General features: G+C 41.1%; 1 protein-coding gene across 1 annotated transcript in view; it reads left to right on the forward strand.

Moving 5' to 3' along the window:
* Positions 1-8: 8 nt before the first annotated feature.
* Positions 9-16,847, forward strand: part of ATG3 (autophagy related 3) — a 30,909-nt gene continuing 14,070 nt past the window's right edge. Inside the window, exons 1-9 of the mRNA XM_067546108.1 lie at positions 9-224; positions 3,487-3,528; positions 7,890-7,939; positions 8,983-9,053; positions 11,103-11,210; positions 12,581-12,630; positions 14,761-14,836; positions 15,396-15,430; positions 15,721-15,876. Coding sequence (XP_067402209.1) covers positions 153-224; positions 3,487-3,528; positions 7,890-7,939; positions 8,983-9,053; positions 11,103-11,210; positions 12,581-12,630; positions 14,761-14,836; positions 15,396-15,430; positions 15,721-15,876 — 660 coding nt within the window. The 5' untranslated portion in view covers positions 9-152. The remainder of the gene's footprint in view (positions 225-3,486; positions 3,529-7,889; positions 7,940-8,982; positions 9,054-11,102; positions 11,211-12,580; positions 12,631-14,760; positions 14,837-15,395; positions 15,431-15,720; positions 15,877-16,847) is intronic.

Genomic DNA, 16,847 nt, shown 5'->3' on the forward strand with positions numbered 1-16,847 from the left:
CCCGGCTGGGTTGGGCTTCTGAGTCACGTGTGTGTGTGTGGGCGGGCGAGGGAGCGGTCATGTGACTCCGGTTGGGGCGCTGCAGGCTGAGTCCCTGAGGCGCGAGCGGGGCCGGCGCTGTGGGCGTTAGGGGCCCGCCGCGCGCCGGCAGGATGCAGAGCGTCATCAACACGGTGAAGGGGAAGGCGCTGGAGGTGGCCGAGTACCTCACCCCCGTGCTCAAGGTACCGGCCGGCGGGGCCGCCGCAGCCTGACCCCGAGCGGGGGCTGGGCCTTCCCCCTCCCGCCTTCCGGTGGGACCTCCTGGGCGGGGGCGTTGTCCGCTCGCGGCCGGGGCCGGCTGTGGAGAGCAGCGAAACGCTCGCCGGCGGGGCCCCGGCCGGGGTGTGCGGGGCTGTCACACCCGGGAGCCCGCCCTGCTGCGGGCCGGGAGGCGGCGGGCGCAGCCCGGGACGCTGGGGGGGAGGGGCCCGGCTCGTACCCAGACATGGGCTGCCAGTGGCCGGGGAGCCTTTAGCCATGTAAGCGGCCCGGGCTGGGGGTGACTGGCTGTCGATGACCGGTCTGCTGCCGGCGCAGCTGTTGGTGCGGGGTGTGACTTCTCTTTGTGCTGGCCTGTTTACACGAGGGGTTGTGCTGGTACAGATGCAGTTTCCTGGGTGGAAAGGTGCCTTGTGTCCGTATAGTTTATTCCCCTTCCTTTATAGGACTAAACTATGCAGGTGGAAGCACCTGGGTATAACTGAGTCGGTGCTCGAGGGAGGGGCGGTTGTAATACTCTTGCTATACCGGTGTGTGGCTCATGCAGTACAACTGTTGTGTGTAGACAACGCATTTAAATAAGGCCGTATCTACCCGGCAGCTAGACACCTGCAGCTGTGTAGACCTATCAATACTCGCCAAACTCTTGTAACACATGCAAATGCTTCTGTCTACTTCTGGGCTTCATGTAGCTATAATACAGGCAGACACTTCTGTCTGTGGTCTTGCATGTAGCTGTCCTACTGCAAAGTATTCTTGCCTCCTTTGCTAATAATCCCATGTGTTAAAGTTGAGGATTTTTTTTCCCCAAAATCCCCTCTCTCTTCTCTTGCTGTCAGTTTAGTCTTTGAATTTTTATCAGTCCACATAATGAAAACAAGAGTTTTGCTTTCAGATTTTTTAGTATCTGCTTTCTGAAGAGTTGTTTCTACTGGAACTCTTTTTAAGGGAAAAAACAAAAACCCAATCTTCTTGATCACTTCAGGCTTCTATAATACAACGTATGTACTTCACATCAGAGATCCTTGTTTGTAGACCATTGTATAGCATCATTCATTCATGAACCATTTTTTCTTGCCCCTGTGAAGTAAATATTGTGGTATTGTCCATGTTTTAACCAGGTTTTTGTAACATCACCCATCACTGTGGTTGTAAGTGAAGAGACAGAAACTGAGTGTATGTCTATACTAGAAAGGTAAGTCGACCTATATTAGGTCGACTTACCTCTCTAGTGTAGATATGTTAGGGTGACCTACATGTCCACATGACCCTCCTTGCGTTGGTAGTGCATGTCCTCATTATGAGCACTTCCAATGACCTAAGGGGGGCAGAATGGAGAGCTGAGAGCCTTGTCTCTCAGCTCTGCAGGCAGCTCCCTGCCCTGTTCCTCACTGGGAGGGAGGGAGGGGGTGGGTGGGTGGGTGCCAAAGAAGTCACCCAGGACTTAGTGCCTCCCTGTTCCCTGCCTGGAAGCTGCCTTGCATTGACCTAACTCTGCAGTGTAAACCAGCCCTGAGGCATAGGGATGTGAAGTGACTTGTCTAAGTTTATCAAGTGAGTCACTTGCTGTGCTAGGAATAGAACCCAGCAGTTCTAACTCAAAATCTCCCCCTCTAACCACTGTAACACATTGTATTAAAGGAAGATGCATGCTGTGCGCAATCCTTGCACTTTGAATAGCTTGTTGAGAGAGACTGGAGTGTTAATCCAAAGCCCTCTTTTTTTAAAAGTGGATGGTGGTGTCAGTTGTTGACTGCATGTGTGTTCCCTCCATGTGCTGCACAGGCTCTGTCCAGCTAGCCCACACAGCAGACTTCAATCAAACTACCCAACAAGACCACAGACTTTGTTCAGTGGCGAAGGTGTTCAGCCAGGTTATTGCTGACAACGCACGGTATTAGTGCCCTATACGTGCTATGGGTATGTAAGTGAGGCCTTGCTGGGTCAGACAAATGATCCATCTAGCCCAGTATCCTGTTGGCCAACAGTGGCCAATGCCAGGGGCTTCAGAGGAAATAAACTGAACAGATAATCGTCAAGTGATCCATCCCTTGTCTATTATGGTACGCTTAATACATGTATGCCCATGACAATGGGCCAACTTAGTGAGCGGCAGGACTTTCTGCTTCCCCCTAGGCTGGACAAAGGGTTAAGTTGAGGCGTCCTAACATTTATGGACCGAGACAAACAATCTGGGATAAACAACTTGCGTACCACCTTACGTGTTTTGTGACGTGTTAGGAACAAGGCGAGGCAACTTTCTCCTGATGTTTCAGGCAAAATATCACTATTATCACTTCTGTCAAACCATCTTATCGTGTGCTAGGTTGGAGTGTTCTTGTGCTAGCATGCAAGAATGTAGTGACGTGGTCAGTGTGTTTTAGCAATACTGGTGCAGAGTTCATGTACCGGACAGTGAACTTGCAGGCAAGCATCTGCTTTTGACAGAGTCTGACCTTTGCTCATAGCATAACTATTGCTGACTCTGGTTCAGAACTTGTACCAGGCCTATACTTGAGGCTCTCTGTCTACTACAGATGGACTGGGATATTAAAAATGCTGCATCCCTAGTGGGTATAAGTGTAATCTTGTCTTCTAAAGAAGCTAAGCTTTTTACACTTTACTAGGTTGAGGGGATGCAGGCCAGTCTATTTTTGGCTCCACTCACTCTCAGGAGCCCAGACTTGTATGTGCTGCATGATGTATCTTGGGGATGAGTCCTAAGGTCATTGCGTTCTGAGCCTTTGATATGGTAACACAATGCACTGCCATAAAGTCTTCAGATTTCTGTATTTTCCCAAGCTCTTAAAAGTAGAATTTTCACTGGCAAGTAGTGTTTATAGTTTGTCTTGCAGTAGTGCAGCAAGCATTTCGCCTGTCTCCTTTGAATCATACTCTTAACCTGGGGATGAAGGGAAAAAATGTAATTTTTCATCCTTGGAGAGGATGAGGAGGAGAGATTGGTATTGCTTATATGGAGAAGACTGCTTTTTTTCCATCTCCCTTGTTAGAGGGGCATCACAAACGGATAACTTGGACATCCTCAGACTGTGGAGTCTGTGGATGTCCAGTCAAGTCTGTGCCCAATGCTATGCATCTGTGGCAATTAACTCTGGCAGTGGAGGCAGTAGCTCTTCAGCCAAGCATGCATCCTACTTCAGCCTTGGAGAGTGGGATTCAAATGTTAACGGAGATGTAAATATTTCTGAATTTTCTTTATTCTAGGAGTCAAAGTTTAAAGAAACTGGAGTCATCACTCCTGAAGAGGTGAGTGTTCAGAATCTATAAAATGTACTTGAGGAAGCTAGGAAGATAGTAGTAACCTGTGGTAAAAGTTGACATAACATTATAATCAGTCTTAAATTGCATACCTGTCGACTCAGTGCTATGCTTTTTGGAGAGGTGGTTTTATTAGATCAGCTTCCGGATCGATTGAGCATGTCTTCACTGCCACTCAATCGAAACCGATAAATTGATCTGACAGCATCGAATTTGCTGCTGTCAGTATAGACATAGCCTTAGTAAAAATTTGAGGGATGTGATAACTACTACTATTGCAAAGTATTTCTGCTTTTGGAGGGATAGTAATACCAGTCCGTCAGCAACAGAATTCCTCTTGAAATGGTTTGAGGCACAGGCCCCAGTCATTCTAATATAGCTGAGGCAGAACCCACCCTGCTCTGAACACTGTTCAATTGTTTAACTTTCCTGGGTCAACAGCTCCATTCTGCATTGGAGTCAGAGCAGGAAAGAGTTCATTGGACTGAAAACTCCCCCTCCCTTAAACAATCCAGAGACCTCCGTGACTTGCTGAGATGAGAACAGCCCCTGCTTCCCACCATGTTTTGTTCTTCTGTTACTGAGTGTGTGATGGAGTCACGACATATTGTTGACCACGTGCCATGTACAGTCATTTTCCTGCACTCCTCTATAGGTTGCCCCCAACTTAGCCATGCTTCAGGTAAGTGCCAGCAGTAGCAGCTTACAAAGGAGTCTGCTGTAAAAGGAAACAAGAATTACAAAATCCTGGCCTGTTTCCTCTCTGTATAGAGTGCAATGGTGCTGTTTGGTTTTCCTCTTCTTCCTGTTTTTGTGTAAATTGCTAGTGATTGAAAGCTGTTGTCTCTGAAATGCCCTATGCAGAGACTACAAAAGAGTAAAATGGTAGCTGGGAGGATGAAGGAGAGGCAAGATAAAGACACAAATGCAGAGAGAAGGAAGGAAACCCAATCAGACAAAAATGAAAGTAGTGGTGGCAAGACAGACACATAGTATAGGAAAATAAATGAGGCAGAAAGATACCGTTATTAGGATAACATGAGACTTTTCAGCTGAGCTACACTACATGCCAGAGGAGTGCTCTGCTTACCAAATAGTTCTTGATAGCCCACTGGAGTCCTATAGAATGAACCAATTTGTTCAATGCTAAACAATCTTTTGAGGTAGTTTGCATTCATTTTCTTCTAACTTCATGGCAACCCCCAAAAAAACTTTGCCCCATCATCTGTGGCAAAGAAACTGCACAGGGATGTCAAATTAGAAGGTGTTCCCCTTATGGCTCAGCTGGCTACATGCACCATCTGGGGAGTCTTTGGTGTTTGCAGCATCAGGTATAAATCAATGACAGAGGCAGGATCTTAGATTTAATGGGCCATTGGTGTGGTGTATAGCATACGCTTTTCTTGTGGGGTTTGTGAGGAGAGTGACTGTCTCTAGACTCAAGAGTAGTGATTCACAAGAGGTTGAGAGCTCACGTGTTCTCCATATATCTTAGCAATTGGATTTCAAAGAGTTGTTATGGCTTTTTATTTTAACTCTGCCTTTCTGGATTCCATGATTGGTTAGCCCTTCTGTGACAGGTATCTTAGAGTCAGAACCAGGGCTCTGATATGTCTTCATAAGCATAGGCATCCCCGAGGTGTTTGTAACTCTGAGGTTCTACTCTATCTTCAGATGTGTTTGAATTTATTTCAATCTTTAGCTCTATGGAAGAACTGTTTTTTTTTGTTCTTTGTTTGGCCACTTGGTAGGTTTCCATGGTTTTAAAAGTTTACCTTTTCTCTGAGGGGGTGGGAGGGAGTGTGCAGCTGGAATCCTGTGCATCGAAATGAACTAATAAAGTAGTTCTCTTAACAGGATGTCTCCTCTATGAAAACAGACCATGTTGAAGTAGCTGGTCAAAGGAGTAAAGTAGTGAATCTTTGCACCAAGGTTAGGTGCCTTGACAGATTTAGGGTAGGATTTTTAAGTGTCTAATTGCCATTCGTGCCTCTGAAAAATCTAACTTCACTATTCCTAATCATTTTAGGAGTTGTAGCTCTTACCCCATAGTGATCATTTAAAGAGAAATTCTGTCAGGTGTGTGAGAAGGCTGTCTCTTTAATGACAGTGCTCATGTGTTCTTTGAGTGTGTCTGAACTGTAAGGCAGACAAGCAATTAAGCAGTGCTTACTGCCAGATAACATGTTTTGCTGACGAGCAAACTTGCACCACTTGCTAATGCATTTCAATTCCAGGTTTGCATTTTTGTTCCAATCTTTGGTCTTTTTGAAATGCTAACGGCAAATTGTGATTAATTCTATGTCAGTTTTGTAACTTGAGACTAAAGCTTGGTCTAATCCAGAGGTTACTAGCTAGCTAGTTTACCCACTGCATCACCTGGCTGAACTCCTATCCTGTCTCTTCTTGTTTCTAGTATATCTACAGATATTTTAATTCATTTTAGCACTCTTTTGGTTGACACATTAGTATTCTGTTAAATCATTGCTAGTAACATTTCAAAAGGACACCACTAGACTTAATTTTATAAAATTTTAAATGTAAATGTACTGAAAACTATTTGTATTAAAATATTTAAAGGTGTTTAAACATTTTCCTGCAGTATTGTGAAAACAAATCTGCTCATAGGGACAACTGCATGGAAATCAGAAAGTGAAACTAACTGGCTTAGTTTCAGTGTCAAAACTGAAGGATGAAAAGCAAATGAGATTTAAAATTCATTTTAGTAATGTACAGTGTTAACCTAGGTAAGAAAACACTTCAAAATGACATCTTATCATTTGACAGTGTCAGTTACATAGTTAGAATGTGCCTGTTTTTTACATTTCTACGAACAGTCCATTCTAGTGCTTTATACAAATACAGGATTTTAAGGAATTTTGCAGTTTTCTATAGTATGCACAATTCTCTAGTATAAGAGTGAATGGCTTTGTACGTCCTGCCTGATCTTTTTTAGCTGATTTTTCCATTATAGTAAAACTTCATTTTTCATGGAGGTCAGTTGCAAGACACTTTCCTATAAAGAGGAAATGACTTTTCCATGGATTAAATCTATTCATCCATACTGAACAAATATTGTGGTATTTTTCTATTATGCTGACTTGCATTATTTCGGAGCACATAGTTGGCCAGTCTATATACTATAGACTGTAAAGCCACTCTGCAATGGCTTTCAGTCAGCTGAGTAGCATGTTACTGTAAAGTAGAAGATCAAAATGGGAAAGCAGTTGGAATAACAGATATTAGTTTTGCAAAGGATTTACATAACATTGTAAAGAACAAGCAAAACAAATTCACTGTGGTTTTAAAACTTCAGCTATTCCTTCACATTGAATGGAAAAAAGGGACAAATAGGTGACTGGATCAGACTGCATTAATATTCACTCTGTCTATATGTAACTCTTAAATACTGTTTTAAAATATCTCTAAGGGATACTAGAAACATAATTAAGAAATTTCTATAACTCAGTTCCTGAAAAGTTTATTAAAAGGGAGTTTTTAAAATCTAGCTCTTCAGGACAGACGCCTGTTTCCATGTGTGTTCACTCACTGCACCTAGCATACTTTGGTATCCATTCATGATTGACATCTCTGGGACACTGCCACACTAAAATATTTATTCAGTTGCATTTCCCTCAGCTTTAACAGCATGTAGATGTCCGATTCGCTTTCAGTTTCTTCATGTTGCAGTGTTGTTTTTTTTGAGCAAACTGCAGGGCAAGGTTTTTTTTAAGAACTTCTAGTTAAAATCTGAGAATGGGGAAATACTTCTGTTAGCTTTTCTAAAAAGAAAAACTTTTACAAAAATTAAATATCAGGCAAATTCTTCTTGCCTGTTCCACTAACTATAACAAGTATTCATTTTGATAAAGCATCCTTGTCAAATTCTGATGTAGGAGAAAGTAAACTTCCCCATGGCAAATAAAACAGGCTCCTCCCCCTCTCCCCCCCCCCCCTCCACACACACACACACCCTTCCCCCCCACCCCAAATCTTCATGGTGGAGTGAGCAAATACTTTTGTGTGGCCTGGTAAATTTTCATAAACTTTTTTGAGGTTGCCATAAGGTAGACAGAAAATTCTTGGAAATTCTATCCATCTTTGCAGTTATGACTCTCTTTACAGCATGGTTCCTCCAGATGAAAGAAATCCATTGCCCCTTTACATGAGTTGGAGGAAATCATGCTAAAGAAATGGAGTAAAAAAAGCAGTTAAGTGCTGTTAAGATTACATTGAACACACTTACAAAAATGTGATTTGTACAACTGAAATGTTAATATTGCTCAAGTTTGAGGGTTTCTTTATACTATGTACATCAGCATTGCATTTTTTTCTTTTACCCTGAACAGTTTGTGGCAGCTGGAGACCATTTAGTTCACCACTGTCCTACTTGGCAATGGTAAGTAAAAGAGTAAGAGGCACAGAAAGCTAGAGGAACAGCAAGCTTTTTGTCAATTACATTTGCATCAGATGCAAAAATGTTTAGTATATCACAATTTAATGTAGATGAGAATTTAAATCTAGACACAAACTCTGGTGGTAGAGCCTATGCTGTTGATATCTTTGGCATGACCCAAGACAGTCCCTTTTGGAGGGAGGTTTTTGTATTAGCTATCATTTGTAGCCACAGTTAAGATGGCTTCTCTGGTGAGGAGGTAGAGAAAACAGACCACTCTGGTATGAATATTTTCAGTCCCTAATGGTAATGGCAGGCTCAGTCTCCCTTTTTTTGGCTTCATTGACCATAGGGAAACTGAAGTCTGGAGACAATGTTCTCTCTGGGAATCACTGAACTAACAACAAGGGGTTACTTGTGAAGTCATTGCCTTTAGGTAACATTCATATTTAAAACAATAACTTAAACTACTAAAATTTGATCATGTGAGTCCATATCCATCTGAATTATAGATTAGAAGATGCTAAAGTACAGGTCAGCCTCTGAATATACATGCTATAATCACTCTCAGAAGGCTCTTTTTTACCTCTCTGGAATGCAATGAGACTGTACAAAAAACGTATACATATTAACGGGGTCTTGCATCATAAAAAAAGTCAAGTGGTTAGAACATAATTTGTTTAAATCTACTTATTTTATATTGTCCACATTAGAGTTTTTGTCTTGGAAAATAATCTAAAGGGTTGTCAGCGTAGCAAGTGTCTCAGTAGATTGTGAAGTGATTCAGCTGAAAGCTCTTAGATATACTTCTCAATTCCTTCCTGTACCCACTTGGGATCACATCACTGTTCAGATTGGTATATTTCAAATTGCAAAGAGGTAGATTGTTTTTGCAGTATATCTCAAGTTCTGCTACTACGTATGTAGTAGTTACTGATCTTAAACAGAAGCAGGAGGTGGTATTTGTTTTTTGACCACAGACTGAAAATAAGAGTTCTTATTTACAAAATAAGTTCTCACTTTTTTGTGGTATGCTTTTTTTAAAGGGCTGCAGGAGAAGAATTAAAGTTCAAGGCTTATCTGCCAACAGACAAACAGTTTTTGGTAACTAAAAATGGTAAGACTGACTTTTAGTAGAAGTAAATGCAGTACAGTTCTTCCAAATTACTGCAGGGAGAGGGGAGGAATTGCAGGTCTATTGGAACATGCTTGTGCACCTGAATCTTGCATTACCCCTAAAATTGATGGTAGAAACTAACCTTCCCTTATTATACTTCTGCATTTGAATTTTGTGGTGACACGAGCAGCAGATTGTCTGAACTTGAGTATCTAGAATCTGTTCTCACTGAATCTTTATCTCCAGGCTCAGTGATGACAAATGTACTTGGAGTCAGCATTGTAGTTCCTACTTTGAAAATGAAAACTTCATCCAGAAACATGCACTAAATACCCCTTCTCTTTACTTCCTTGCTAGCGTGCTCCTCCTCTTTCCCCTCTTCCTGCTGCCCCTCTACCCCCAGCCATCCCTCATACATAATGGTTAGCAGGGACGCAAACTATTCTTTCATCATCCTCCCCAATGCTGGATCTTCTGATTCTTCCCAGCTTACCAAGTAAAGCATTTTGGAATACCTTTTAGTAGCACTGACTTTTAGTCCCATGCAAACTGTAACTCAGATCACCAGTGAAACTGCAGAATGCTGCTATGAAAGAGCTCAACTGATAGTCACAAATTTTAAAGCATTGTATAATGATAGTGCTGACTGACTTGCTGTAACAGAGGAAAACTCACTTCTGCCAAAACTGTGGAGAAGCTTTCTTTTCACAAAAGAAACAAAGTTTGACACATACATTGCCTATAGCAAAAATGCCAATGAAGCCCCCTCAGTTCTGGTTGGCAAAAACTATGTAATTGAAGGTCTGAGAGAAGGTGGCATTCCACACTTTGACTTACCCATTCTGGAGACTAGAAATCCTCAATGGGCCAGTGGAATACCCTGTGGTCTCCAGAGGACATAATTGAATTATTCATCCCTCAGCACTGCCTGCAGTTGCAGTCATTGCTATTGCCTGCATAAAAATTTTTGCATGACTAAAAGTGATCTACTTGCAGCTTCTATGGGGTCTTGTGGTCACTGTTCAGAAGGAGAAAATCCAGGATTTCATGTTTCTTGTGCTTAGCCATCTGGGATCATAGTATACCAGTAACCTCTGATTTAAGTTAAACACTTGTGGAAAAGATGTCACAGGGCATCCTACTAACCAGTTTCCAGGGAGAATTCAAAATGAAAACTAGAGGACCCTACCCCATGCCCTGTTTTTTCTGGAAGGTCTAGTCAGCTTACGAAGTGTAGCCTGTGTGCTAATTCTGTTCTCCAGGGCTGGGTAAAAGGAGTATTGCAGACATAATCATGCTATTTATGTTAAAGAAAATGTCAGTTTTGTCTTAAATCAGATATGAACACTTATTCACAACTTATTTTAGCAAGCACAACTTATGCATCTGTAACCATTCAATCCAGAGTTAACTAATTTTGGTAAGTAACCATGTTACTGTTAATAGCACTTCTCCAGGTGACAAACTGATCTGTCACTTACATGACTGATGATAAACTTTTACTAATTAGCTGCTGGTCAGACTTCCATGTAAAGTTGCCCTCTCAAATTCAGCCGACTAAAGCTGTTCAGTGATACACATTAAACAAATAGATAAGCCCAGATACCCCCAAATGGTTGGTATTCTCAGAAAACCTGGAGACTCAAACTCCGCTGACCCTTACAGATCAGGGTTGAGGCACAATGACAGGTGGCAGAAAAATATTATACACTTGTGTAACTACTGCCTGAAATATTTAACTAGCCTCTAAGTATCATTTTGCCTTCACCTGCACTAAAGTCACATGAATAATTAAGGTACTTTGCTATTAGAAGTTCTGAAGGATGAATGCAAATGTACTGAAACTGTATATGGAAAGATGTTTTGTCTAAATTTGTATTTTAACCCATTTAAAAAAAAATCCTTATACCACATAGAGCAAATAAGACTGGGGGAAGCTTATTCGCTGCAGAAAGCTTTGCAGAAGGTGAATTTCTCTCTGCTCTGTATAGTGTCTAACTGATTGCAGTTATCCTTTTACTTGTTGTAAGAGTTTGCTGATCTTTGCAGTGCCATGCTACAAGCGGTGTAAACAGATGGAGTATTCAGATGAACTGGAAGCAATTATAGAAGAAGATGATGGTGATGGGGGATGGGTAGACACATTTCACAATGCAGGTATTTAAACTCTTGTTTTCTAGTACTTGCCACTGCTAACTAATATAGAAAGTTCAATTTTAAAATTGAACTTTCTCATGTGTGATGTATTTCAGCAGTTCCCAAACTGTGGTATGCGTACCACTGTATGCATCTACCTGCTGCTTGGGGGGGCTGGCCAGGAGCTGCCCCAGCACCGGCCCCACCCCCCAAGCAGTGTGGTGAATGCTCCCCCTTCCCAGCCCTGCCCCTACAGGTGGTAACATTTTATGTTGGTGGTTTGCAATGTGGTAGAGTTTGGGAACTGCTGATGTATTTTAATAGCTAGTTTGGGAGACCTGAGTTACATTCCTGGTTAAGTCACATTGAGTAAACAGGTATTTAACAATTGCTTAACCTCTCTGTGCCTGTTTCAGTCTGTAAAATGAGATAATATTTCATAGAGGTGTGGATGCTTAATGCTTTCAAAGTCCTTTGAGAAGCACTATAGATATGCATATTTGGTAGGGAAAATATCCCAAATGCAAGGGGCCAAACTTGTAAGTAAAGAGATACTGAGAAAATAAAAGCACCATTCTCTTCACCTTATTTGGAGAACAATGGCATACTGACCTCTCCTGTCAGTGAATTAAAGTATGTGATGTGCAACAGTTAAGACTAGCTCAGTTAAGTAGTGATACAACAGGGTTGGTATTACTGTGATATTTCCCCACCTGAGGTGAGCTGTTGGGACTAGAGATCAAAGGCTCAGTTTTGCTACTAGAAAGTACCTATCTCATTGGTATCTCAGGGCACTCAGATAAATTGGGATGCCAAAGGAAACTATAGTTAAATATAGAAAATTGATTGTGAAGGGCTCATTGTATTGCAGACCGGCAGTCTATAGAGATCAGTTCTTCACATAAATCCAAAAGCTTTAGTCATGGAGATAAAGGCATCCACTTCGAGAAGTCTGCCCCCCTAAGGGGGGAAACTCGAACTAAAAATAACTGTTCACCTGATTCTACTGTAGTCAACCTAACTCCAAAGTGCTTAGCGGAATATCTTCCATAGCTGAAAGGAGTATACTTTTCTTTTAAGAGCAGACGTTTGTTTTTAATACAGCCTGAGAAGGCCGATCCTTACATTCAAAGGTGAGGGTATTTGAGAATAGGCCTGTAAGTTTCCTCCTTCTCTAAATATCAAAAATACTCAAACCATTTTCACTCCTTCAGTGATCTGACCTCTCTCAGTACCTCTGTAACTTGGCAGCGGCTTTGTAACAAAAACTCTGTCCTTGGATGGGGTCATCGTGCGTGTGTGTACACACACCATTTGTACTGTCCTGACAACAAAGATTTAATAAACTCTTCTAATTTTAACTATTTTCAGTATTGATGTTTAATCAACAGGTATTGCAGGGGGGACAGAAGCAGTTAAGGAGATCACACTGGAGAGCAAGGTGCGTGTTAACTTGTGAATATTGACTTAATATACTAGAAGGTTAAAGTACAATAGATGTCTGATAGGGTTTCTAAGTAACCATATAAGCTAATTCTGTCCATAAAAGACCAATACAAAGGCCAGGAAATATGTGAAGGTGGGGTGAGCTATGAACCACAGTAGTAACCCCATTATAATATCAGTGTATGCATGTACCCCTTCCTATTATGGATTGAGGCACCGTTCATCTGAAGAATTTCCATTCAGCATACACATTCACTCATATTTCACGTGCATCTAGAAACTAAAAATTGATTTCACTCAACTTTGAGGTGTAGATTTGCAGACCTGTTAGAATGTTTTCAAATTATTAGGTTAAAAATAAGTCCTATTATATGGTAAATTAGACCTTATCACCAAGTTTTATATACTTTTTAAACCCTGGTGCCTTTAGTCTAGGGAAGGTGCATCTTGATTTGCACAAGTTCACATGTATGCCAGACGTCTACCCCCAGTTGTTGAGGCACTAGAGTAGTTAAATTCATTCTCTTAAGTTCATTTTTATTCACTACCACCATACTTCTCAAGTCACCATAGGGTAGAGATGAAACCTGGAGAACTTCAGCCTTAGAGAAAGCTGAGAGGCACTTAAGATGGCATGAACCTTTCCTTTCTCAACAATTACATGTATATGTTTAAAAAGCTTTATTGGGTGAAAGGCATCTATAGAAACATAAAATGTCTCTTAAAAAGGAACCTGACAAAAATGGAGCTGTACCACTGAACTGCAGTTGGAAGCCTTCTTTGAAACTAAAAGCTTTGAAACTAAGATCTGTTTTATAAAGTGAGGGAAAAGAGAATTGATAGAGGTGCCTGTGGCAGTCCAATTCAGTGGTTCCAAGCGGTGCTGGAACAATTTTTATCGTGAGGGTGCTGAGATTCATTGTACTAAACTATAAACCCTGTATATAATGGAGACCACTTCAAGTCGGGTGGTATGGCAGCACCCCTCAATCCATAGTTCCAGCACCTATGATGGTCCCCCCACAGTACTTACAGATATATTGTAGCTGGCCAACAACATTGTCTTGTACATGGCACTTGGCATGCCTGTCACTTTACATTCCAAAAGAATAGGTATCTGCACTGTACATAGTGCATTGTGTGGAGAGGATTTCACCTTCATCAGATTTTTTTTTTTAATCTGCTTTTTGCAAGGTATTTGGCTTGATGGCCCAGTGTTCCTGTATAATAATGTTAGAACAGGATTTGCTTTTATGTAATGCTTTCCATACTTGGGTACTGTATCTCAAAGCACTTCATAACTTAGATACTTAGTGCAAACATGCCATCCTATTATGCACTTAGCAAGCTTGTATAAAACCTTAAACATTAGAACCTGTTCCATATAGAAACAGGAATGTTGGCCATTGACACCCAGGATATCCCTTTTCTGATCCTGGATCTCAGACTTGTCAGACTATGGATCAAAGTCTGAGTAGCTGAAAATCTTGCATGACTTTAAAAAGAAATATGGAATTATTGTACAACTGGCTCTTAAGGTACTGACAGGCTTTAAACCAGGTACTTAGTTGAGTATAACTGTACTTGATTCCTTTAAATTGACTTGCTCCATATATCTTCAAATCACACTTCTCATTGCTGACAACTTTTTACTCCTGCTAGCTGTATTGTCTGTGTGATGCTGCTGAGCTACCTAGATTCTGTTCTGCTTTGAGAAACTGCCTCACCTGCTATGCTCTGTCTGCATAGTCTCTATGTTGGTGTTGATAGAAGAGTAGATACATTTTCAGAGCAGAATTTACAACATGGGCAGTTACAGGAGTCCTCCTTTGGCTTTGTGCCTGAGCAAAGTTGATCTGGAAGCAAGAGAATAAATAAGTTGCATAACTTTGTACAACATTAAAAATCCATTCAAAATACTTTTAAATTGTTGAGAATGTGGTACTTGCTAATATTAAATGAAAATGAATATCCATTTTCTTATGTTGATTGGCTTCATAAGAATAAATTGAAAATACCCATTTGTAAATAGATTTTTCCAAGGCAGATGAATGGTATAGCACATCTCTTAAACCCAAGTGTCTTTAAAGCATTGTTCTCACTTGCTTTCAATTTAACTTAAAAGGACAGTATAAAACTACCAGAACAGTCAGCATCCTGTGAAGATGATGAAGATGAAGAGGAAGCAGCCGACATGGAAGGTATTTCCCTTTAAATTGGATAGGATGCACTTTATTTCAGCCATTTAATCAGTGTAACATACTCTAGAAAACACTACTGCTTCTTTCCATGTAATGCCTATTAACAGGCCCAACAAGAACATGTTGGACATGATTCTCCTTTCACATTGGGTTTACACCACCACAACTCCATTAACTTCACTGGACTACACAAGAGTCAGTGCCTGGAAAATTAGGCCAGTAGGCAGCAGAATAGACGTGTTAAGTCTGACATGGCAGCTCAGTGCATCTGTTTAGTACACAAACTTCAGTTTCTAAAACCCACTCAGTGAAAAATGCTAACCTCCTAGAGGTTTCCATAATGAATATACCATGTGGCTCCATTAGACATTCTATCAGATTTACAGTATTAGAGTCTAGGTATTGTTTAATGATGCTGAAGATTAGGAAGCCTACTTAGATAAAGCATGTATATTAGATGCTTGCATATCTTAAGGAAACACTCTTGGGTGTGCATATTTAAGTTTCTGATCACTAATTACAAGCTTGACATGAACTTGTAGACATTCTCTTCTTTCAGAATATGAAGAGAGTGGGCTGTTGGAGACAGATGATGTAAGTGAACTGTTCTCTACCACCTCTTCAGCATAACACCCTTCCTACCTTGTGCTCAAACTGGTAACACTGTCAAATGGCTAAACTGTCTTTTTAAAAAATGCCTTTGCTAAGAGACTTTAAAAAGCACAGCTGCTTGTTATAAGTGAATATTGTACTCTGATCAGTGTCCGTTTCCATGGTCTTTAGGTGGTCTTTTTAGGTTTGGGGCAAAGGTAAATAGAGGCATACTGTTTAAATATTTGTTTTATTGCTACTGACTTTATTTTTTATCTTAAATCTTAACTCAGGCAACTCTTGATACAAGAAAAATAGCAGAAGCTAGCAAAGCTAAATCTGATGTTGGAGGGGAAGATGCCATTCTGCAGACCAGAACTTACGACCTCTACATCACTTATGACAAATACTACCAAACTCCAAGGCTGTGGTTATTTGGCTATGATGAGGTATAATGGTGTTTTTCCCAGTGTTTAGACTCACCAGTTAAGGTAGCAATGTTAATTTGTTGCTGCTTGATTAAATACATATTTATTAAGGGAAAAATGAGCAGATCATTGTATAGTCAGAACTTCAGCCAAGATTTACTGGGCCTGTGAGAATACATAAAAGCAAGCTCACCACACCTTGAATGAACCTGTAATTGGATCTTGGTAGTAATGAGTTCTGACAGTGCACATAAAGGAAAAGATTCTAGTTCTCTGAGCTGGTAGCTCTGCAGGGTAAACAAGAATGAAAACCAGTAAATCTGTTGTCAGCAAAACAAGCAGGTGTAGGGGCCAAGTTACAGAGGCAGTAGAACAGATGAGTGAGGAAGCATTCTTCCATTTAAGACTATGGAATCTTGTAAGTTTGATGGCTTAGTGATCTATTTCTCAGGCCTGTCTATACTGGTGGCTTAATTCTAATTCAAGTCCCTTAATTCAAATTAATTATTCCTGTGTCTACACTTGCACATTGTTAATTCAAATTAAGGAGCCTTTAAAATAGAATTAATAAAACCACCTCTGCAAGTGGATTAGTGCCTGAAGTTCATCAGTTAATTCACATTAGTGTGAGTGTGGATGCAGTGGGACTTAATTCGAATTAATTGGCCTCCAGACTGTATCCCATGATGCCCCATTTCAGTACCCTCCCCCAAAGCAGCCCCGGGAAGATTTAAATCTTCATTTCCTGCCGTGAATGGGTTTAAAATCCAAGCTGAGATCATCCCCCCCCCCCCACCACCACACACACACACACACACACACACACACACACACACACACACACACACACACACACACACACACAACAAGCCCTTTGCAGTTTGTCCCTTTAAGATTTGTCCCTTTGAAAGTTTAGCCCTTTTAAAGTCTGTCCCTTTGAAAGATTTCACCACCCACCCCTCCTCCCCGTGTGGTGAAGGCTTTTAAATGCC

The sequence above is a fragment of the Emydura macquarii genome, unplaced genomic scaffold (assembly GCF_026122565.2).
Source record: "Emydura macquarii macquarii isolate MOO-44397 ecotype Brisbane River unplaced genomic scaffold, CSIRO-AGI_Emac_v2 contig_1119, whole genome shotgun sequence".
Taxonomy (NCBI): Eukaryota; Metazoa; Chordata; order Testudines; family Chelidae; genus Emydura; species Emydura macquarii.